The sequence below is a fragment of the Scatophagus argus genome, chromosome 9, assembly GCF_020382885.2.
Source record: "Scatophagus argus isolate fScaArg1 chromosome 9, fScaArg1.pri, whole genome shotgun sequence".
NCBI lineage: Eukaryota > Metazoa > Chordata > Actinopteri > Scatophagidae > Scatophagus > Scatophagus argus.
This window is the reverse complement of record NC_058501.1, coordinates 15348320-15371045: the sequence shown is the minus strand read 5'-3', so window position 1 is coordinate 15371045 and position 22726 is coordinate 15348320. Positions and strand designations below refer to the sequence as shown.

Sequence of the window (22726 nt, the reverse complement as noted above, 5' to 3'; positions counted from 1 at the left end):
TCTCTCTTTGTGAGTTTGGCTTTTGATATGATAAGTGCTTATGTATTTATCACCCTGTTAACAGCCCTTTTTATATAAAGATCTCTTTAATTTTTCTACCTAAGTACACCAAAAACATTGATGGAAAATGAAACAACAGAGCGCACACAATGCTAGAAGGTGTGATTGCCTGTCACATACTGTCCTGAACAAAGGGAGGGACGAGCTACTGGAACTGTCCTGTGAACAGATGAGTCTGTGTCAGCAGGGGCCTGATTCAGAGATTTTTAGAGCCTAGGGGAGAGTCAGTGTGTGTGGGGGGGACCATACAACAGAGGGGCACAGTGCACAGCAGAGGTAAACAAGGCCTTTAATCAATCAGCGGGTGTTTGAAAGCATGGAACAGTCGAGAAAAAGCAGGACGTGAACGGAGGCAGCCTGCACTTTGTACAGGAGGTTATAAGTAGAGGGAGTACCTGTGCCAGGAACACGGAGCAGACCTCAGCTGTCACGCAGGCCCAGCCAGACCTCACCTCTTATATCTTCTCATCCTCGGGCCCTCCTTGTTGCCTGTGCTTGTTTTCCTCTCCGGAGCCATGCATCCACAGCGTCCTCTCCCCCAGGCCATGCCCTCCTCATCTCTGGGACAGCACCTGCGCGACATGGCCATGGGTCTGGGACGAGGCAAGAACTTCCTGGGTGGAAACTTTGCCTACAGTTTTATCCAGTCGGTTAAGGAGTGTCTCTATTTCCTGCTCTGCTGCTGGTGCATCAAAGAGATCCTGGACTGACAGACTGAGCAAGAGAAGATCGAGTGGTGAAACATTGATTTTTTTTTTCTTCCTTTTCTCCCTTGGCTCCCGTATTGTAATTTCAACCAGCTTTTATCTCATCAAGAATGGATCTTAGATCGGAGGTGGTGGCAGATTATTGGCAAGTAGGAGTCTTTTCTCATATGACAGCAAAAATCTTTCTAAGTCATATATTTCGGTTTGTGTTGTCTACTGTTTAAATTAAGTTTCTCAGTTTTCGGAAAGCAACAGCTTCATTTATGAATAGTTTTACTAAATCCTAAAATCATTTCATGTGTTCAAATATTTTTTTATGTCTGTTTTTCAGTATCTATAGGATGCTATTCTTGGGTTCCAGGAAACACACTAGCACATTTCCAGATGCTACAAATGTTCATTATAATACTGGGTCAGAGTTTCCTGAATTCAACCGTGCTGAGCTGAGATCTTGAGGAACGGCACCCCTGATGTTCACTGTACAACACAAACTGGTGTGCAATGAATAAAAGAACTAATGAATAGAAAAATATTACTTTTATGTCTGCATTTTTTGTTCATTTTCTATTGACTGAACTTATAGTTTGCATACTGTACAATAAAATAAAATAATCATAATAATCATTTGGCTTAGATGTCAAACTAAACTTTCATGTGCTTTTAATAGGACTTTCAGGCTCGCGTTTGTTTTATCTGACAAAGTCTGCAAAACTGTAATGGAGAAATGGTGATGATTTCATAGAGATCCAAATCAGGATATATGTTTTGAACAACACAGGATACAAATTGTGTTTCAAGAACAAAAAAGGACAAAATATCAACCTGGAATCAACCCAAGCGTGTGGACTACAACATTAAGTATCGAGGACTGGAGGTGTATGGCAAATTATAACACATGTAAAATGTATGTTTTACATACTCGCCATCACCTGCGCCTGTCAATCAACTTGGAAGCTCTCCCAGTGAAAGTACATTGACGTCGCATTGCCATTGGTCCAGCTGGGAAATGAGGGGCGGGACTAGAGCGAATACTGTCTGTGATTGGACCAGAGACGCTTGGCCCTTGGAAGTTCAGGAGGCTCGATCTAAGTTATCAAGTTGGATGGAAATACACAGAAGTATCTGCTCTAAATCTGACTGCAGGGTCTGAAGTAAAGCGACGGACCACGGTAAGAGTGACCTGAATTCAGATGTAACTTCCATGTGTTTTTTTTCTAATCACAGGTTAACAACATTGGTCGTTTGTTCTGCCGTTCTGTCACCAACGTCGTTTCACACACTTTTCCTGTTTGCTTGATGACCGCCGTTGCGGCGCAAGGCTTGAAGTGGGAAGTTTTTAAAGGCTAATGTTGAAGGGTGTTTTGAACCCGTCGAGGATTTTATTTACTCATACTGGCCTTCAGTGCGTTTAAATGTGATATTTCTGAGTTTACTCGGTGTTACGCTTTTTTTTTTAATCGCCATATAGCATTTGCACACGTTTGATACCCCTTCACCCCTAACAGCGTGTAAACTCTTAACAGTTACTGAGCTGCCTGCTTTGTTGAGGATGCTGAGCGTTAACTGCTGTGAACAAGCTGGTTACGGTGCGTTTGCTGACTGCCGAACATTGCTGTCCTAACGGCCTCTCCTGCAGTTTATTCTCTTGACCTTTTTTGGTAATTTTTCCCTACTGAGATCAAGATGATAAGACTAGGTGTACAGTGGTAGTCATATATTTGGTTGTAATTTGCTCACGACCTCTATTACCTAACTCAACTTTAGATGGTACGTAAAATAAAGTCGTATTATTTGTTTGAACAAAGTTTTATTAACCTGACGTCATGCTGGCTGTCAGATATCTGTAATATGATGGCTGTGATCACATAAAGTTCAGATATGATGTGATCCAGCCTCCCAAAGCTAAAGCTTCATAGATTAAATTACTCATTACTCATAAACATAAGAGAATAAGAGCAGACTACAAGGCAGTGAAAATATTTTTCTCTGCTAAAGCCATCGGCTTTGTGGTGTATTTAGAATAATCCTTTTAACGCTGTCCTTAGAATACATTTCTGTCTCTGTTGTGTTCCCCATGGCCATCTCCTGCATGCTCCCTCTTTTTGTCTCTCGTCAATCTCATGGTAGCTATATTTAGCCGGTATCTATTTAAGCCATTCCACTATATGCTCCACAATGCTCCCAGGGCCTTAGGCTGGATTCAGAAGACTCCTCTTGGGAGGCACTCGATTAGGAGACCTAAATTGCGAGAGCTGGGAGAGAATTGAATTTGGGGAGTGAAGTGTGTCATTACCCAGACGGTGTGGTGTTAACTTAAGTGGTTAAGCTACTACTTTCTGCAGTTGCTGCATAAAGCCAAATATGCATCCTTGTTATGTTATCCTCAGCAGGTTGAAAGTAAAGGCTTTATATAGCTGCTTTACGTGTGTCTGACTAAGTGCTGAAACTGAAATGTCAGTCTGAGATTCCACTTAATGAGTTGTGCAACACAGACAGAGATTAAGAAAAAAAACAGGTGCACCAAATGTTTCTTACGATAACATTTGTAATTGCTTAGTAATATGTACAAATGGATATGTATACAGTGTACAGTTAGTGTTTGATGGCTTGCAGACATCTTTTAACAGCCCAGTTGCTTTGAAATGGACAGCCCATTATACTGTCTGTATCTTCAGAATAGTGCCTGCCTTAGTTACCGGTGTCTCTGCCAAAACATTTCCGAGCCACTAAAAAGCAAGGGTGACCGAAAGACCCATGAACACATGCAAACTACTAATGAAGAACTGAATGGTCCGAGGAACTGAACTTCCTGCATGCATGAACAAACAAACACACACACACAGAGCAAAGTGTTAACAGCAGGTTACAGTAGCTCCTTTATTGGCAGAATGGGTGAGGCTGAATAGCAAAGGCATGTATTCAAATCCAGGGTATGGGCAAAGAGAAGATGTAAACTTTTTGAGGTTCAGTTCTCACACTGTCACCCTATTTGTCGACTAGTGGCAGGCCTCCCAACAATACATCTGCTCACTTGGGGTTGTCAACTGTCCATTTAGCATGTACACTGTTAACAAACCAGAAACCTCTATTTTTCCAGTACGCTATCACAAAAAATTTAGGATTTTCACCATGTTGGAAAGTCGCAGTCACAGACAGTTATACAAAGGAGTATAGGACATTTAGCAGTATAATTTAGTTTCTTCTCAGTGAACTACAACTAATCTGCTCTGTTATGTTCTTCCTGTGTTGCAGGAGACAGGCGAAGCCTCTAGGGGGCCATGTCTCGTGGCAGCAGTGCTAACAACAGCTGGACAATCCTCACTCCTGAGGTATCACCCCTCTGCAAAGAGCATATGAACATGTGGAGTCGCTGTGTGCAGCGTCTTTGAAAATGCATTATTAAAAGAAACTTTCCCTGTCCCAGTTGATATTCTTTTGGGTCACCTGAATATGAAGTAGGTTTCTGTAATTAGACAGTCTATTTTTCTTTTCTTTTCTTTTTCTGATGTAGCTATTATTCAGAAAGGTTAAGGCATGGATAGTATGTTCAGATTAGGTTAGACCCCAACTATAATCTCTAAAGGGTGTTTGTCTGTTTGTTACAGGAAACTGTCGCTGAAACCGTGAGGCCTTTGGCAGAGGGGACAGAGCACCATGAAGAAAGCTCTACATCTGCGGCAGGTGTTGGTCACAATAAATTTGAGGATTTATGGTTTAGAAAAAACTGATTATCAGCACACAAACCTGTTAATAATTTCTAGCTCTAATTTTGGTTTACTTTTTTTCCCCATTCGCCTTCTCTGATAATAAATCAAACAAACTTAAAAGTGAAAAATAACATACTACATATCTTACCAGTTTGTATTATATGCAGTATAACCCAGGTTAGAATGGCTGCATTTCAGAGTGTTCCGCTTGAAATGTGTTAAACTATTACGTTAAAAGTCTCCCTTTTTGCCTCTTGTGTCTGTGTTTGATGGGCCAGGTTCTGGTGAGAGCCAGCCTACAGACTCTGCAAACAGACCCCCTGTGGAGGACCCCCTGGTAAACAATGCATATAATTTCCTATCTTTAATTTTGTAATTATACCATGGTTTGGGTGAATAGTCAGCTCTGAATTGCCAGAAGACATACAAGTGTACATTTAAACCACTTAAACCACATGCTCATACCATAACCAGGACTACTTAAATACTTAACACTGGTAAATTCCTGGAAACTGGTCCTGGCAAGAAATAGTCCAGCATACATGTTAAGTGGTGAACTATCATTTTACAAAAATTGATTTTTTTTTTTGGCCACCTCAGTGGAAATTCCTAATGGCTTAGTCCAACAATAGTACATACACTGTGGATAGCACAGTGTAAATGGACAGGTAGTGGTAAATAGGTTGTATAAATAATATCAGAGAGCAGATCTTGTTCTCTGATGCAGTCATTCGGTATTCAGTACCTGTATGGCTCAGGGAATAAAAGACTTGTTGTACATGTTCTGACTGGCCCTTGGGTTTATGACTCGATGGCCAGACAACGGCTCAAACTCTGAGTGCCGTGGGTGTGAGGTGTCTGCAGTTTTGTTTAGCCTGCCTGCGTACTGCACTGTCAGATGTATTGCAGAGTAGTCTTTGTAACTTGCCATTCAAGTTTTCTACAATTGTAACACTTATGCTGCTGTACCAAGCTGTTATTTTAAATGATAAAAATGCTTTTACCCAGGCTGCTGTATGCGCTTTCAAAGATATGTTGGCTATCAACAAAGCTCCTCAGCTTCTTGATCCTCGATAGTTATGAGATGCAATGTGTATATAATGTATCAGCTAGTAAGATATACAGGTGCCTTCCCTCCCTCCCCCTGTCTCTACTTCTTACACTATACTGAGCATTGCTGGCAGCAGCTTTATATTTTCCATACAGACAGAAGAGTGGTAAAGAAGTTCTTATCTAACTGTCAGTAATGTTAAACATTTTCTTTAGAATCAGGAGCAAAATTGCTAAAAGGGAGAGCTGAAACTTTTGACAAACAGTGAAATACCTTGAGGAATTTGATCTGAATTCCCAGGTGATTTTTATTCCCAGGTATCAGAAGAGAAAACAGCAGATCTAAGTGGAGACACAAGCACAGAGCAGCATGGCTCCTTGCCGGCCGCCGTCACTGATGCCCCTGTTCCCACCTCTTTGGAAGTATCCGGCAGCTTTGCCCCTGGCGGTGATGCACTCAGCCAGTCGGAGGGCCTACCTGAGGGCCCAGCACAGTCCAGCCCTGAGCCTGATTCATTTTCTGACCCGTGCACCCACATAACTCCCTCCCCTGATGAGCCCACAGCCACAATGCTGAGCACAGAGACTCTGCGAGGGCTGGAGTTTACGCAGGAAGGAGAGAGTCTCACACAGGAAGGATCACTGCATCCGCTAAATGTGGAGGGACTGCAACAGGATGGAGACGAGTCGGACCTGTCTCAGAGGGCGACTGATGTAGGGAAACAAGCAGGTATGAAAAGCAAGATTTTTAGTTGGGTCATTATTTTATTCATCATTTGATCATTTGATAACCACAAAATCAGTTTTTATTATGTACATGTAAACATGGCAAAGGTCATCACCTGGTGTGCCTCTATCAAGCCGTATGTACTGTTTGTGTTTGAAGTGTACTTGGTGGACCAGCTGGTAATGGAATTATTCAGTATCTGGGCCAGGAGGTGGTCTGGAGAGGCTGTGGTTGGTATGAGGCAGGGAGCATGATGTGACAGAGAGACTTTTAGTTGCATGACACCCTGCAGATTTAAATTGGCTTCAGAGGGACTGAGACCTCTAAAGTTTTTTGCAGTGTGTTGGTTTTGGTCTGCAGCACTTTTTCTTGCTACAGCATTAAAAAAATGAATCTTCTTTTGCTCTGTTGTGCAGTTCTTTCTTACACTTTCTGTATGCCAAGTAGAGTTCAGTGACTTCATTAAAGTGCTGTTTTATATTATCCATGCTCTGTAACAATAAAATGTGAGGTAAAGAGTTGGAAGACTTTGTACATGGCAATTTAAAAAAAAAAACTGGATGTGGATTGTTTATTCAAGAATTAAGCCTCATGTATGCAAAGAAAATAATGAATGACAATGGAGCAAATTAGTTAGCGTGTCACGCCCTGCAGAGCTAATAAAGAAGTCTTACCTCCCATGAGGAGTGTTGTCTCCTACTTCAGCATCAAACCGGTTTCTGCTCCATAGCTGCTGTGTTGTCTAACATGAACTATGTAAGTGCAAATTTGTGCCCAATAATGTGCAACAGCTTTGTTTTCAAATAATAACTGTGGCAGAAAATAAATTTCTCTAATGGATATCATCACATTAAGTGATCAGTAGCTAATGTACCCATAAAATGATGTGAAAATACACTTTAACAGCTTTTCATACTCTTCCCCTCGACGGCTCCAGACTCCCCTGTGGATTCAGAGGTGGGTGAGGAGAGGACTGAGAAGACAGGAGAGGAGGGAGAACCGGAGGTGAGGAGAAGGAGGTCTCTCCTAGCAGCTCTGGAGCGGATCGGGAGGGCAGAGGAGGAAGAGGAAGGAGAGGAAGAGTTTCAGTTGCCACAGCGGGAGGAAGACAGCGGGTTCTCTGTGAACAAGTGCATCCTGGGCGCTGTGATTCTCTTAGGCCTTGGCACCATCTTTTTCTCAGGTAGTCAACTCCATATGACCCATTTTGTTTTGCCTGTTAATGTTTCTTCGATGAATTTCAAGAATTTTAAAGTGAAATTAGTTAAAGAGTTGAGTTACCTGCTATAAACTATATGAAGGGTGCTGAGGTGTATTATACCTGCAGGTGTCTTCATGGACCTGGATGAGGGTATGTTGTGTGTGTGTGTGTTTGAGTGAATGAATGCTTGCTTGCCCCCAGCATGTGTTTTATATATGTGAATGTGCATGCAGGAAAGAACGGTTATGCACCTGACACTTTTTAAAAGAACTGCATGCTTTTGAGCCTGTGTAATTGAGAGATGGAGCGAGAGAGAGAGAGAGGATGATTTAAGCACTTTTGCAAGGCTGTTGTTAATGAAAACCTTGTACAGCTTCACCACAGTGTAAACCACATTTTTGTTTTGTTTTGTTTTTTAGCTGGAGCACCATACCATTTCAAGTGAAACCTCTGATTTTTAGATTTTTAAACATTTCTCCTGGCATAACCATGACCAAAAACCACAGAGGATGACAGTTTAAACTGAAAATGAGCAATATTACAAGGTTTTCAAATATACTGTCCTTAACCTTTCATTTCGGTTTTAGTATTATACAGTCTATACGTGTGCTGACATTTTACTGCATTGTGTTGATTGTTGTTTGGGTAGGTGCCGTTTTCAGTAATATGCAATGTAGTATAAAGCTTTTGCTTGTATTCTTTGACATTAAGCTTTGCATAAAACATTTGCAGAGAGTGACTATGGTACACGGGAGCTGAAAGATGCAGAATTACCAGGAAAGCAGGTCAGTCTGACATCAATTTGTCTATGTACCCATTTTATAGTACAACGAGTACCATGAATTTTTAGTGTGATATGCTCAGTAGGAGACCGCCCACAACACTGGCAGCATTGCCGCCATTGTCTACCAACTGTGCAATTCTGGACCCTTTGTTCTTTCTCGTCTCATCTACACGTGCTGTTTTCTCATTTCTTGACTACTCTGACAATGATAGTTCTGAGAAATCGTTTTAAAATCTTGCCATTGTTTTGTATTGCGTGTGCAATTTTTGTTGACAGGACTGGCTCAGTCCAGATGTTCCTCCGTCCCCAGTAGATGTTGACAGTACAGAACTTCTAAATAAGTTAGCCAAAGGAAACCAGGAGATTTCTGTGCTACAAGCCCAACTTCAGGTCTGACTCCATTCTGTCTCTCACCTCATCTGTCCTCTGTGTGTGTGTGCGTGTGTGTGCTGTATACATATTAACATGAATGTATGTCTGTGTATAAACGTGTCACTGGCTGTGTATTATTCTCACAGGACCCTCTTCTCCTGTTCTTTTTTTTTTTTAAAAAAAAACAGGCACAGAAAGAAGAGCTAAAAGTAGCCAAGGGACAGGCAGCAGAGGGGGAAAAGGAGCGGCTGCGGAGGGAAGAGGTGGAGAAGGAAAACAGTAGGTTGAAGAAAGAGATGACATCTCTCCCTGTCCTTCAGAAAGAGAATGAGAGGATGAAGAGAGAGCTGGATTCTGTCCCTGCACTACAGAAAGAACTTGAGACACTGAGATCCACTGTGACTGACTTAAAACTCTCCTCAGGTACAAAGGGACAAAGGGACAGAGGGAGCAGGTCGGGAGGGGACGTGGAGGAGGGTGGAGGATGTAGAAGGATGATAGTTATAGTCTTCCTTTTTCTTCTTCCCTGCTATTCTTACTTGAATGCTCACTCCTCATCTTTGTAGCTGTAGTGACTTCTCTTGTTTCCTTCAGCAGCCAGTGAAGCAGCTCAAGCACCTGTGAAGCCCACCACATCGCCCTCCAGTGGCCAGCAAGAGTACAGCACGCAGGGCGCAGCTGCATCTACAGAGAGACAGCCCAGGAAGCCACGGGAAGACAAGAGGGAGAAGAGAGATATGAAGAAGGATAAAAATGACATGGGTGAGATGGAGTGGAAAAAGAGAGAAAAATCTGAATGGAATAAAGGAGAGAAAAGGGAGCGCAAAGATGCAGGAAAAACAGAATGGAAAAAGGGAAAGCACGAGCAAGGAAAGTTTGAAAAGGAGAAAGATAAGGAAGGTAAGCAAAAGTGGCACAGTGATGAAATGAAAGAGCGGAAGAAAGAAAAAAAGGCTACCAGAGGTGATGAAGGAAAGCCGTGGAAGGATAGGGAAGGTAAGAGGGATTGGGTAGAAAAGAGTGAGAGAAAAGAATGGAGGGAGGATAAAGACTGGAAAAAACCCAAGCTTGAGAAAGTGAATGAGGGAAAGCAGTGGAAGGGTAAGGAGGAGAAGAAGGATTGGAAAGTAGGTAAAGAGCAAGGAGAAAAGCACAAGGCCAGAGATACATGGAAGGGAGAGAAGGAATGGAAGAAAGGGAAAAATGGCCACAAGGAAAGTGGCAAAGAGAAATGGGAGAAAAAAGATTGGAAAGAGAAAGGAGAGAAAAGAGAGTGGAAGAAAGATGGTGACTGGAAGAGCAAAAATGGCAAAGATCACAGTAAAGAAGAGAAAGGAAAGGGTGAAAGGAAACAGTGGGAAGATACTAAAAATCATGGCAAGGAGAGGAAGGAGAAGCATGAGCGAAAACAGTGGAAGGAGAATGAATGGAAGAGTAAAAAAAGTGACCATGACAAGGAATGGAAAAAGAAGGATGAGAGGAAACAGTGGAATGACAACGAGTGGAAGAGTAAAAATGGTAAACACGATGACGAATGGAAGAGGAAGGACGAGAGGAAACAGTGGGAAAAGAAAGAGGAGCAGTGGAAGAAGGAAGGGCCGAAAGAAAAGGACAGATCAAGCTCCCAGAAACACCAAGATGAACACAAATTTACCCGTAATCACGGCCATGAGGGAGAGCATCTGTGGGGAGAAAGGAAGCCTGCTCATGCTCACCGCCGACCCTCCCCGGAGCAGCCCGAGTACTGGGTCCTTCAGCGAGACCGACTCCAGCACAACCCAAAACCGCCACAGCATTGTAACTCGTTGGAAAGCTGTGCCCAGGCTGAGGGGCTGCTCCCTGTCCTCTTCCCTGAGTTTGAGGCCGTTCTTCAAACTTACCTGACCAAGGCAGAGGAGGTGGGGGTGGATGCTTCTGTAAGAGAAGAGCTCAAAAAGTTCATCACTGAATTCTTCAAGGATGGAATCTTCGTTCATGACCAGATGAGCTTCCAAGAATTCGTCGAAGATTTGGGAGATGTTTTGGAAGATATGGTGGAAGGAGATGACAGTGACCAAGAAGAGGATAGTCCCCTAGAGGAAGAAATGGAGGGGTTTGAGAGAGAAATCATGAAAAAGTTTTCAGTGCCAGGAGCTGGAGAGAAAGAGGAAAGATCCAAAGGCGAGTGGAGGAAGGAGAGTGGACGAGGACACGGCTGAAGTGACAGAAGTGATGAGCGGTCATGACGGATGAGGGGTTACTCAAAGGGAACATGTTATATTGGACCACAAATGCTTAAAAGTACACGTTTATCGCCCTGTCATGCTTTGACAGGATCTTCTTTCATCCTTTCCATCAGTTGCAAAAAGTTCAACTTAATTTAACATTACTGTTGTGGGTTGTTTTGTATTTTACTTGTGCATAGGCACACATTAGTACTTCCCGAGAGTAAACCTGTTAGACCGAGTTGGATGTTTCCCTTCTTTGACCCTCATCCAAGAATACATTCTGTATTGTCTTATTCACACATTACACCTCTTCCTCTGCGAACAGCACTGTGCACTGATGGCGTCTGCTTATTTGCTGATCAGGCCTGTACCTACAGCACTCCCATCCTTAACTGCTTTAGCTTAACTCTAAATGTCCGATTGGTTTTAGATCATTAAAAAAATGTTTTTTATAAAGGGTGGAGTGAATGACAACTGCTGAAAAAAAATGTTTAGAACATATTTGATGTGAAATTAGCAATTAGCCTGCTTTCAGTTTGTTTTCTGTGTTTGTACATATTGCTTTAAATGTGCTTAAGAACTATGCTATAATGCAGAAATATATAATTAACTTATTTTGTGGAGGTTGGCATAATATAAATTAACAAACAATTGTTTGGCACATAAGATATTGACACATGTTGAGCATGTATGTTTCTTTTCAGGTACAGAACTCATGTTGTGCACTAAAATGTCCTTAATTCTTGTGTTATCATGAATGTCATAATTGTTTTGATATTAAATAGGCTGGTCACAAGAAATCATTTCCAAAAGAAGCATGTTTTTGTTCTTATCTGTTTACACGCCGAGTTATGAAATGTTGTTGATCCAAGGGCCTACAGCCACATGGAGACGAGTGTTTCAGAGGTTGTCATGTGGTAGCATGGAGAACTCGGTATGATTAGGATGTTCATATTTGCCCCGATTACTCTCATTAGAACAGAAGAATAAATTTGCTGCATCCTTGTGATGGAAAAAAAAACTTGAGTTTGTCCTCTTTTCCATACATTTTTCTTATCTTCAAAGAATACCACCTGCAAATATTCTGTTTGACACAGTGATTTCAGATCTCCATGCTTTGCCTGAATTTGTTCCCGTTGGATTTACAAGTCCTGATTATCCTGCAAGGTTAGAAGAAAGGTGAGGTGTTTTATTGAATAATGTGTTTATGGTTGTTTGAACAATTTTTCCACCAATTTCTGTTGAAAGTCAGTGGAATCTATAAAAAGTCACTGCTTGTTTGTTGACAGCTACAACACAACGTGTTTTGTATTACTGAGTGTACCAGTGCAAAGGAATCGACTCCCATTGTCTTTGCCAGACTGTTGTTCACTTCATCCTCTTTCTGTCCTCAGGGATACTTTTCCTGCAGTCCCTTCCTTTCATATTTCCCGAAACTGGATGGAACAACAACATGGCTGATGGTCGAAGAGGAAAAGATCTAAAAGGAAGAAGGTGAGATTGTTATTCATTCACTGAGCCTGTTTCCTTGGTTATTGTCCCTGTTTGAGAAACCAGAGTAACCAGCCTGGTTAAATAATGAAGCTTTTCCCATGAATACTGCACATATGTGTAAGATTTTAGAAAAATACCTGTGGATCTCTGCATGTGAGAAGTATTCTTACTTCATAACAAAGGAAGGTGCCTTTCCATCTTCCATTCCTTCTCATAATGTTGTGAAACTGCCATATTGTCTCCACAAATAGAATCTATACTGCTGCCCCTGTGGACAAACGGTGGCTCATGCAGGTTTACATTCTCTGCAATGATTAACTACCTGATGAAGTCTGTGGAAGGAGGTGCTGTAACCCAGCATTGCTGTACAAGCTGATGGCTTTAAGTTTTTAAGGTTTTTAGCAATATTTTTGCATGAAACCTTTAAAGTAGAATATGTATTTGCTATGATTGCCTGATGCTGAATGAAAGGGTACAAAAGGCAATCACTGAATACAAGAATTATCAATAATGTTTTGAAATCCTTTGACACCAATTCATTTACAGCTAAGCATCAATCGCAAGACATTAACCGCAAAACAACCAGCAGCATGTCCCTGTGGAAAGCCCCACTGCCTTTGTACCACTGCGTATGATTTCTCAGTCCTCTCTGTGAGCCGTTTATTACGTGATATTAGCTGCACTTTGCTCCCTCAGTGATGGCCGAGGGAATGGGAGAAGCAGAACTGTAGACCGCTGTTTCAGGTCTAGATAGAAGATGGTGTGTGTGTGTGTGTGTTATGTAGCTGAGACAAGAAAACAAGACGCGGGGATGTTTGGATGATAAAGCTGTTGTGCTTGTTAGCGCTAACTGCCTCCCTAATATGCCTGTTGTGCACATCCTATCAGAGCTTTGTCTTAAATAATGTCTTCTCTGAGGTGAAACCCAAGTGCCTCATTCTCAAAAGTTTTTGCAACACATACTGTATAATTACACCTGATTTACTGCTTTCTTTCTGCTCTCTGCAGAAGTTCGCCCACACACTCTTACAGAGCAAAGGAAAAATGTGGAACGATCGTCAAAGCCAAAGACATGAACTGAGCAAAACATTAAACGGTTACACAAACACACTGTAACATGTTTAACCCATCCTAACTTTTTTTCTGAATGAGGTGATCTATCCAGTAATTTATCCTACTTACAGAGACTAGTTATACATTGAAATGTCTCTGAGAAGACAGTCACGTCATGGAAAAATGTAACAGTTTACATTTTTACTGATTGATATGAGTGGTGTGCAGACAACATAAGCTGTGAAAATGTAGAGAGAAATTGGTGAATAATTGAGCTTCTTTACCAGGAGATGTTGGCTACAAAAAGACCAGGAAGGCTGGTGTCTTCACAACTTTACCCACACTCATGCTTGAGTTAGTAAGTCTCTGTGCTTTGTGTCACCAGATCAAATCCGATATACTTAGAAGTGCTGTTGTTTCTCCTCTGTATTTCCTAGCTTGCTCTTTATCGTCTTAAATATGCTGTGTTTCTGATATTTTACTTTTGTGATCAACAACATTTCTCATTTTTATTTTTTCCTGAAATATTGGCAGAAGATCCTTCCTGTGTGCCTCTTGACTTGTGATGGAGTCTGCCATTGACATGCTGGTGTCCCAGTTCAAGACATATGCTGGCAGTGACGGTTCCTCTGACACGCTGAGCAGAGATGAGTTCCACAGACTGGTCAAAGCAGAGCTCCCTAACTTTGTCAAGGTAAAGATGCAGGGATGATCATATGCATATTTGTGTTCTTTTGAGTAGATTCTAAAACTGGTACATATTTGATATTAAACCAGTGATAATTTGTGTTTTTCTTCTACCAAAATCAACAATGAATCGACTGAAGTGTCCAAATTATCCAAAGCCTGATGTACACTGTATAGACAAAAGTATTGGGATGGGGCTGTTTTTCAGGGGTTGGGCTGGGCCTCTTACTACCAGTGAAGGGAAATCTTGATGCTTCAGCACACCAAAACTTTTTGGACAATGCTATGCTTCCAACTTTATGGCAACAGTTTGGGGAAGGTGCTTTTCTATTCCAGCATGACTGTGCCCCTGCCGGTCGATAAAGACCTGGTTGGATGAGTTTGGTGTGGAAAATCTTGACTCGCCCACACAGAGTCCTGACCTCAACCCCATCCAACACCTCTGGGATGAACTAGAACAGAGACTGTGAGCCAGACCTTTTCATCCAACATCCTCGCCTGATCTCACTATTGCTCTACTGCATGAATGGGCAAATGTTCCAACAACACTGCAACATCTTATGAAAAGCCTTCCCAGAAGAGTAGAAGCTGTTGTAGCTGCGAAGCTGTCTGTGTGTTTAGAAGCCAATGTTATTAAAGTTTCATTTAGTGCAATGTCCCAATACATTTGTCCATATAGTGTATCTTTTTTTTCTGAACCACAGTGCTACATCGTTGTCCAAAAACTGTTGGAAACACATCAGTCCATGAGCATGGACATTAGTGTTAATTTTGAGTTGATCACATATGTCGTCTTGCTGCCATGAATAATCTAGAGTGCACCAAATGTTTATTAATTGACAGAAAATATTTCCCCAAAATGCACAATTTATTCCATTGAGCTTAACATCAGCTTTTACTTTGCGTTTTTTTTTTTAAATGTAAGGTTATTTGTCTTGGGCTAAAGTGCTTCATCTCAGTAGGAAAGATAGGCTTTGTGGCTGACAGCCATTAAGAGGCTGAGGATTTTATAGCTTTGTACTCAGCTGTTGTCACTTAAAGTTGATCAGATGCAGAACAGTCGGGGGATACTCGTAGTGTGCTCTAAAGGTCTTTGATTGCCAGGCAAAGGAAAAAAAGCGGTCTCTTAAGAGCAGAGTCATATTGAAATGGGTATCATCTGTATGCCACACTGGCCCTTTTTTTGCTCTGACCCTGTAATTAACTGTTAGTCATTGTGTTTTTTACGTGGGTAGTTTTCAGTGCATGTGGTCTTGCTGTTCTTTACTTGAAAAGATTTTTTTTCTCAAGGATATTTTATTCTTTCCTCTCCTGCCTGTGATCTTGTGCAGCAATGAGCAGTTTCATCTCATGTTGGAACACGATGTAAGTCTATATTTAGTGTCTCGTGATGTTCCACAAAATAAATGAGTTTGTCATAAAGGAAGAGAGTCTTCAAAGTCTAACTCCAGTCTTGTCTATTCGGTTCGGTTCTTCTGCTCTGCAATCTGCAGACCAAAGTACAATGGCAGAAAGCGGTTGTTCTTTAGTCCTAAAAATACAGGGATGCCTGTTCCAAGTGTGGAAAATTCCATTTGCTTCCATTTTCATTTTGCTTACGTGAACAGTTGAAATAATCACTCTGGCCACTAGATGGTGACAGAGACACAGATTCCTGTACCAAACCACTTTTGCTGATACTGCATGAATTATTTAACTGGTGTACGTGCCAGTGGTGTCTGCTTGCCTCTTTCTCATAACTACACACACACACACACACACACACACACACACACGCACACAAAGCCTCACATCACAGCTGCTCTACACTGACACTCTCTATCGTTTTTTGGTATTTAATGGAGTATCTTCCTTGTTCCCTACAGAATGCTGGTGACACCACTGCCCTTGACCAGCTCATGAGCTCATTGGATAAGAACAATGATGGAGAGCTCAACTTCCTGGAGTTCTGGCAGCTGATTGGACATCTTGCAAGCAGACACGGGGGGTTCCACCAATAGAGTGTCCTCAGATACTCTGTTACAGTTATGTGCGTGTTACTGACTTGTCTGTGGGCCATACAGTTTAAGAAAACGGGAAAGCAGCCAAATGGAAAACACCCTAAAGTCTATTCCAGTGGCAGAACGCTGTGTTTTTATGGCCAGTCTGCATACTTTCTCACCCCATCCTCGCAGCAGCAACTGCCAAACTGCCACAGACTCTGTCAAAGAATACTATAGAACAATTTCAGCAATATTAAAACCAGTCCAAGCTGTTTCCCTGCGCACACACACACACACACACACAGACAGACACACACACACACACAGACACAGCTGCTTGTGCTTACAGGTCTACCAGGGACCGATAATGTGTGTTAGCACTATGTATTCTCGGCTTGCCTAATTCTTGGAAAACGCTGCTTAGGGTGTTTATCATCCCCATTCAGCAGACACAAAGAGGTGTGGTGTTGGCAGAGCAGAGCAGAATGTTATAGTTAAGAGTGGAAATGAATATAAAGAATAAATAATAAAATATTAAAAAGCTATGTTTTCCTTGCTGCTCAGTCCTTCCTTTGCCAGCTTGTCCACAGGTTTACTTTCTAGTGATGACTATCTTTCCATTGTTTTGCGCAAGTGAGTTAAGTTTCAGGGTGTGGTTCTAGTACATCTGTCTGCTGGGAACGCTTTGAACACGCGCATTTAGACGTGAGCGCGCGCCTGTTCCTACATGTTGCGCGAAAGTGTGTCATGAATTTTGAAAAAAAAAAAAAAAAAACTGCGAAGAAGAACGTGCAAATATAAAACAGACAACCAAAAAAAAAAAAAACAACAACCCGAAAGCGTTTATTAAACCACATTATAAAAACTTGGTCCTTTTTTGTCTTGAAATACAGAAAAGTTTGTTTCAAAATGTTGCTGAAAAGCTGCTGTGTTGCTCAAGCTGCGCCTCATTCCACATTCCTCCTCTCCCAGGCACACGCCCTATGACAACGAAAAAAAGTTGGCTGGAGCGAGGAGTTAAATCACGGAAAAGATATGTGTTGCTGCTTAATCTTGCTCAAGACAGAAGAGGAGAGCAGCTGCTAGAGAAACACTTTATTGCCTTTTGCTTTCCTGTCCTGACGGTGAGTCTGCTTTATTCTGATTATGGATTTTGTGCTCGGCCTCTGTGGTTACCGGCTCTATTACTGTCTGTCGCTCGAAATGTTTTCTTGGCAAAATGTTCAATTTAGCTTATTTCCTCACCTGTGTCATGAATACTGCATCATTAGCGGGCATCTCTATTGTCGTTACCCAGCTTGGTGGCCACAGGGATCAGGTTCTCTGTCTTGGTAATCGAACCCCAGTCCCTTTACACTTCCAAAGAAACAGGACTCTCGAGTCACGTTTACTTATTTATTTGCTGCGTGTCAGTCCTGCTTCTGGTCGCTCTACAAATTGTCAGGATTAGTCCGGACTAAATGTAAATGTGGGACACGGGCAAGCCCCTGACATCTCCGTTACGCACGGCGCTGACTACGTTTGGCATATGCGCCGAGGCCGTTTTCTCCCCGTCAAACAGCCACACCGTGATCATCGTAACGGCGATCAGATTTGGCTCCTATCAATCTGAATTTTTAACGTTTATGATAAGACTCCGGTAGCGGCAGACTCGAACGGCTTCGGACTGGTGTAGTTAATGACGCGGAGGAGATATAGCGACCTGGGCGACGACAGGTAACATGCCCATGGTGGAAGTGAGTCAGCCATATTTAGCGCAAACAACACCACCAGGGTGGAGCTGATTGGTCCCTTGGATTAATCAATGCTCATGAACTATCAAGTGCCACCGCGGGATGCTGACCCTGTGTGGTCTGTGGTCAGTGTGGTTTAAAAAAATAACAAAGAAAGAAAAAAAGTCCTGACCCTCAGATATGAAACTTAAACACTTTGATCGTGAGAGGTAGATTGAATGGGGTTGGGTGACTTACCTGTAAACCGGTTTGTACTTGTCAAGCCTTACAGATAGTTGCAACACTGAAACACTCACCAACGCCTGCACAACAGCTTGGCTTTATTTGCATGGTTATATGCACATATGATGCATACATGTGAACTGTGTGAACTGAGGTTAACTTTGATCTGCAGCCCCTTCAGGTCACAAGTGAGTTATAAAGACACGAATGTCACAATGCAGAGTATAAGACACACTATTCCTTCGAATGTTGGATTAACCTAATTGGTAGCCAAGGGAGGCCTGGTCAAGACTGTAGCAAAGATGTTGCAGACAAAAACAGATAAAACAACATCGAATACACTAAAATAGGCAACAGAAACAATGAAGGGGCAATTTAGTGGTGTTATTATCCTGTCAGAGATGTTGACATCACCTTTTGCACCAACACTTAATTAAACAAATTCCAAGTGAGCTAGTTCAGTAGTTTCCAGCCTGCAGATCAGGATCCCTGAATGGGTGACAAGATACGTCTGAGGGTTTGTAAGAAACAGGACAGGTAACAGGAAAAAGCTTTAAGATGTTTCTCTAACCCTTGTTATTTGACAATTGCTGGACCTTTTTACAACTTCAGACATCTAAAAATATCCAAAAAGGGAACGATACCACTCTTTGGTTACAATCCTTCCACAGACATATGCAGCTGGAGGCGATGGGTCACATTGTTTTAGTTCAAAATGTCTCAGGCCTAAAAGAATGTGAATCACTGTAGCGTGTATGTCATGCACAATTCCAATAAAATGCAACTAAAAGCACCAGACATGCAAATTAAACAATGCACTGGGCCTCAAGCATTTATTACAGATGAGTCACTGTGATCACCATCTCCATGCTGTGAATCTGAACGGAGCACATGTGCCGAGAGGCTGCCGGAGATGTGAACACGGTCCCAATCAGGTCAGCTCTTGGTCTTACCAGACAAGCCCTGCTGCATTCTCCTTTCTACCATTTGTAATCCCGTGGCCCCGATGTCTCCTGTTCTGACCGAAGCATACTTGGTTTCATGTTCATGTCATTACACTCAGAGGAGACTCTAATGGGTGGCGGCCTGTCAGGCGTTTTGATGTATGGCCCGTATGGCTACAAACACACTCTGTCACTAGCCTGCCTGCCCCCTGTGCTGCTGTTCGTCTCGCAGAAGGTGTTATGAAGGTGTTGGGACAATTATAGTAACCTATTAAATAATAATGAACAGCATGCTGATGACAGATGCTCCGTGTATGTAGGAAAGAGTTTTGTGTTCACCTCTGTGTCGTATGTGTGTGTGTGTGTGGGTGCGTGCGTCTGAGTGTGTGCGGGCAGGTCAGGGAGACATGAAACAGAACCCAGGATTTGGGTGCCTGCTCTCACTCAGTAATTAGGTTAATGCATCAGAAGTCCTAATTGGTGTTGTCCTTCTTTATCGATATGCGTGTGTGTGTGTGTCTTTCTGTCTATTTGTATAACTTTGTGTGCAGGTCAGCGTGAACGCTGAGGTGTGACATCTGTGTCAGATGAGAGATTTAGCAGCCTCCTTCCTCCAGTAACATGGCCACAGGCGCTCATCATCATTAGCCGTCATGTGCTCCCTCATGCTAGTTTCCAGTGCACACTGGAAGCCCAGTTATTCAGGCATTTTATTTTCTGTGAGCGGTTGCCCTGGAAATCCCGTTTGTTGAGACAACAGAAAGCTAAACGGGAGCAGAAACACAGAGAGACCCCACTGTTGGCTGAATTATGTCAGGGTACACGAGGTTGCACGTGCACACTGGCTCTTCGTCTTATCTCTGTGTGCAGGCATAACGTGTTCTTTGTCCCAGTTCCATACGACAACATAAATAGTATGTACTACACAATGATTGCAGTTATTATACACAAAATCAACAGCTCTGTGTTATACTGCATACCAGTGTTACAGAGTGTACTGTTTTTTGCAGTTGGTATACACAGGAATGTAAGATTCACTACTGTACTTCGTACAAGTACTGTATTTAAGTACTTAAGTCTTTTCTTTTCATGTTTCTTCTGCTCCATTAGAGTGATATATTGTACTTTTCACTCCACTACTGTTATCTGACAGCTTCATTTCTACGTACAAAACATGCAAAGAGCTTATAAAACATGTTTTGTTCTAAACTACCCAACTGTACAAGTACAGCTGGGACAATGAGTCAATTAAGTGATCAGTCGACTGGCAGAATATCAATAGGCAACTGTTTGATAATCACATCTGCTTTTCCTTTTCATTATGTTAATAAGTTTAATTTATTTTTGGTCATTTTCGAATGGTGTTTGGGTAAAACCAGCACTGTGAAGATGGCATTTTAATCTTTGGGTGGTTGTTACTGCGTTTCTCACGTTTTTTTTTTTTAGATTTTAACAAACCAAACAACCAATTGATTTGCAGAAAAAATAATCAGCAAACTAATGCAGAACAAACATAATCACCTCCTCCTCAACCAGCTACAACAGACAAATCCTGCTTTTACATCAATACATCATTGCTGTAATAATAATCAAATAATATTATATAACAGTCACAGGGATCATTTTTCTGGATTGAGTACTTTTAAATATACTATTTCATACACATACATTTTATTGATTGTAATTGCATAATTTTACTTTAGTAATATTTTGAAGCCAACGCTTTTACTTGCAACAGTGTACTTTTACTTAAAGAAGTCAACAATCTAAATACTTCCTGAATACTTCCTCCACCACTGGGTGTACAAGAAATTTACATACTTTTACATTTTTCATTCCAACAGGAAATGATAAAGTAGGCGCAGGATTGGATGTCAGTCAAACTCTGAAATGTCATTTCCATTTCAGGGTCACAAATTGATACCAAAGTGTACAATTTAGTGGTTATTTTTTTGTTTTCTAAGATGAATCTGGGTCGGTTTTATCAACTTCCGCAATTAGTTTTAATTTTTTGCAGATGTTAGCACTAGCAGTTCCTTTGTGCAGTGCATTGTGGGGGAGTACTGTAAACCAAAAGCACAATCAAAGTGCGAGGGCTTTTAGTATGCATGCTGTTTCACTTGTGGCATAATTTTGTCACTTTTCTACACCCTAGAAACCCAACTGCTACGAAGGCAAAATCTGCTAAGAATTATTATGTAGTTTGAAACTGGAGCACAGCTGCTGTTACATAAACGTCCCAAACAAGCACAAAGATTTAATATTTCGGTGTGTTTTTGGGAGATATTCCTGGAGCTCTCCCGTCATCATACACAATTTATACTGAAATGGAATTGTTTTGCAGCAGTCATCAGTTCATACTTGAGCCCAGTATTGCAGTGTATTTCTACTGTGTGAGGGGAAGTGTACTGCAGCAGACGGGCAGCACGCAGTAATCTGAACCTGTTGCCTCCCGCTGGCTTCTGAAGATCAGATGTCCACTGTCAGAGTTCACAGCTCCCATTGTGTTTACTTCAGAGACTCCCCTCTTTTTTTCAACTCACTCCATCACTTCTCCCCCCCTCTCGCTCTGTTTACCTCGGAGAGCCTTCAGGCTTTCTCTCCTCCTCCTCCTCCTCCTCCTCCTCCTCCTCTGCCATGCTGACATCACTTGTGTGTCTCACCTTTCTTATGTTTATGTTCAGGGGACATGTCCAAACACATGCGGTTTAGATACGACTACAAGATGTGATCCTTTGCCTTTGTGCTCAGTATAGCACAATTATGGCTTGAATGACAGTTTTTTTTCTATTTGCAGAAAATGTATTTTTAGCTGAATTCATGAAGTAAAGTGTTGTAATAAAACTTAATGTCTATAAATTATATGACTATACAGAGAGTCTCTAATCTTCATTTTTCAGCTGTGCACAAACGTTCCAGAGTTATGGTGTCCTGCCTTCTTCCCTGATCTAAAATAAACATTTTATCAATATAAGTATATTTTCATATTAATAAAATTCATGTGTGAGTGTCTAAGACACGGTCATATCTCTTCTTGCCACCCTTCTACATTCATTCTCCTTTCTGCTCTCGGTCCTTGTCTCTCTATCTTTAGATATGGAGGGAGCCATTAAGACGATAGTGACGACATTTCTTAGTTCTACCAGAGGGAAGGAGAATCTGGACAGCAAAGGCTTCCAGAAGTTGGTAACTAACCATCTTGGCGGCATCATGGAGGTAAGGAACAGCAGAACAAGTGGAATTTGCTGTTCTCCATCACTGTTCGCGGTACATGAATAATAGTAATAGTAAATATTTGCTCTACTTCTGTCTACCCCTTTGTATTCAGGATACAAACAGCTCCTCTGCCATTAGAGAGATGCAGCAGGGACTGGATGATAACAAGGATGGAAAGGTCAGCTTCCAGGAATACCTCACTCTGATTGGCTACTTGGCCAACTCCTACAGTGAGAGGGAATGTAGTAAGAACAAGAGCGGAGCCAATGCAGAGGCTCCATAAACGCTTGCGAAGCTGCAGAGCTTGGTGGATCAACAAATTAACGGCCATTTGTTTCCATTATAGTTTTCCATAATTACAATTTTCATACAATTAATCAAGCAGTTGTATGATGCTCTGAAGTTCACCTTACTGTCTGTCCAGATCAACCTTTTGTGTTTTTCATCGTATTGATCTTTACTGTCCAGGACACACTGAAGGACTCTGAGCTGAGAGTGTCTTTTTTTATACCAACTACATAAAGGATACTTACTGTATTTTCAAAATAAAGGCTTTATATAATAAAACTATATTGTGTGT

At 41.8% G+C, this 22726-nt stretch overlaps 4 protein-coding genes across 9 annotated transcripts; all 4 read left to right on the top strand.

Annotated features, from left to right (window-relative positions):
* The first annotated feature begins 146 nt into the window (after positions 1-146).
* LOC124065060 (lens epithelial protein) lies at positions 147-1567 on the top strand. Its single transcript, XM_046400104.1, has one exon. It carries the CDS (start codon positions 576-578, stop codon positions 768-770), a length of 195 nt encoding a protein of 64 aa, XP_046256060.1. The 5' UTR covers positions 147-575; the 3' UTR covers positions 771-1567.
* A 222-nt stretch (positions 1568-1789) lies between these two features.
* On the top strand, positions 1790-11836 carry pbxip1b (pre-B-cell leukemia homeobox interacting protein 1b). Of its 5 annotated transcripts, none has more exons than XM_046400084.1 (11): positions 1790-1936; positions 4020-4096; positions 4373-4448; positions 4753-4811; positions 5843-6254; positions 7189-7434; positions 7579-7602; positions 8185-8237; positions 8513-8626; positions 8797-8887; positions 9206-11836. In XM_046400084.1, exons 2-11 carry the CDS (start codon positions 4046-4048, stop codon positions 10804-10806), a joined length of 2727 nt encoding a protein of 908 aa, XP_046256040.1. In that variant the 5' UTR covers positions 1790-1936; positions 4020-4045; the 3' UTR covers positions 10807-11836. The 5 variants fall into 5 exon arrangements, with proteins under 5 accessions (XP_046256040.1, XP_046256039.1, XP_046256037.1 ...); XM_046400083.1 differs by having other exon boundaries at positions 9203-11836; XM_046400081.1 differs by having other exon boundaries at positions 8797-9031.
* Positions 11837-13632: 1796 nt separating this feature from the next.
* Positions 13633-16786, top strand: LOC124065059 (protein S100-A11-like). Of its 2 annotated transcripts, none has more exons than XM_046400102.1 (3): positions 13633-13720; positions 13894-14056; positions 15915-16786. In XM_046400102.1, exons 2-3 carry the CDS (start codon positions 13928-13930, stop codon positions 16047-16049), a joined length of 264 nt encoding a protein of 87 aa, XP_046256058.1. In that variant the 5' UTR covers positions 13633-13720; positions 13894-13927; the 3' UTR covers positions 16050-16786. The 2 variants fall into 2 exon arrangements, with proteins under 2 accessions (XP_046256058.1, XP_046256059.1); XM_046400103.1 differs by having other exon boundaries at positions 13697-13720; positions 13897-14056.
* Positions 16787-16997: 211 nt separating this feature from the next.
* On the top strand, positions 16998-22713 carry si:ch211-105c13.3 (uncharacterized protein LOC325758 homolog). The gene is made up of 3 exons (XM_046400100.1): positions 16998-17155; positions 22025-22146; positions 22259-22713. Exons 2-3 carry the CDS (start codon positions 22027-22029, stop codon positions 22427-22429), a joined length of 291 nt encoding a protein of 96 aa, XP_046256056.1. The 5' UTR covers positions 16998-17155; positions 22025-22026; the 3' UTR covers positions 22430-22713.
* Positions 22714-22726: the final 13 nt, after the last annotated feature.

Coding starts and splice junctions, on each gene's coding strand:
- LOC124065060 (XM_046400104.1), top strand. CDS start 576: ATGCATCCACAGCGTCCTCTCCCCCAGGCCATGCCCTCCTCATCTCTG.
- pbxip1b (XM_046400080.1), top strand. CDS start 4,046: ATGTCTCGTGGCAGCAGTGCTAACAACAGCTGGACAATCCTCACTCCT. Junction 4,812..5,842: donor CCCCTGTGGAGGACCCCCTG/GTAAACAATGCA, acceptor TTTTATTCCCAG/GTATCAGAAGAGAAAACAGC. Junction 8,238..8,512: donor CAGAATTACCAGGAAAGCAG/GTCAGTCTGACA, acceptor TTTTGTTGACAG/GACTGGCTCAGTCCAGATGT.
- LOC124065059 (XM_046400102.1), top strand. CDS start 13,928: ATGGAGTCTGCCATTGACATGCTGGTGTCCCAGTTCAAGACATATGCT. Junction 14,057..15,914: donor AGCTCCCTAACTTTGTCAAG/GTAAAGATGCAG, acceptor TGTTCCCTACAG/AATGCTGGTGACACCACTGC.
- si:ch211-105c13.3 (XM_046400100.1), top strand. CDS start 22,027: ATGGAGGGAGCCATTAAGACGATAGTGACGACATTTCTTAGTTCTACC. Junction 22,147..22,258: donor ATCTTGGCGGCATCATGGAG/GTAAGGAACAGC, acceptor CTTTGTATTCAG/GATACAAACAGCTCCTCTGC.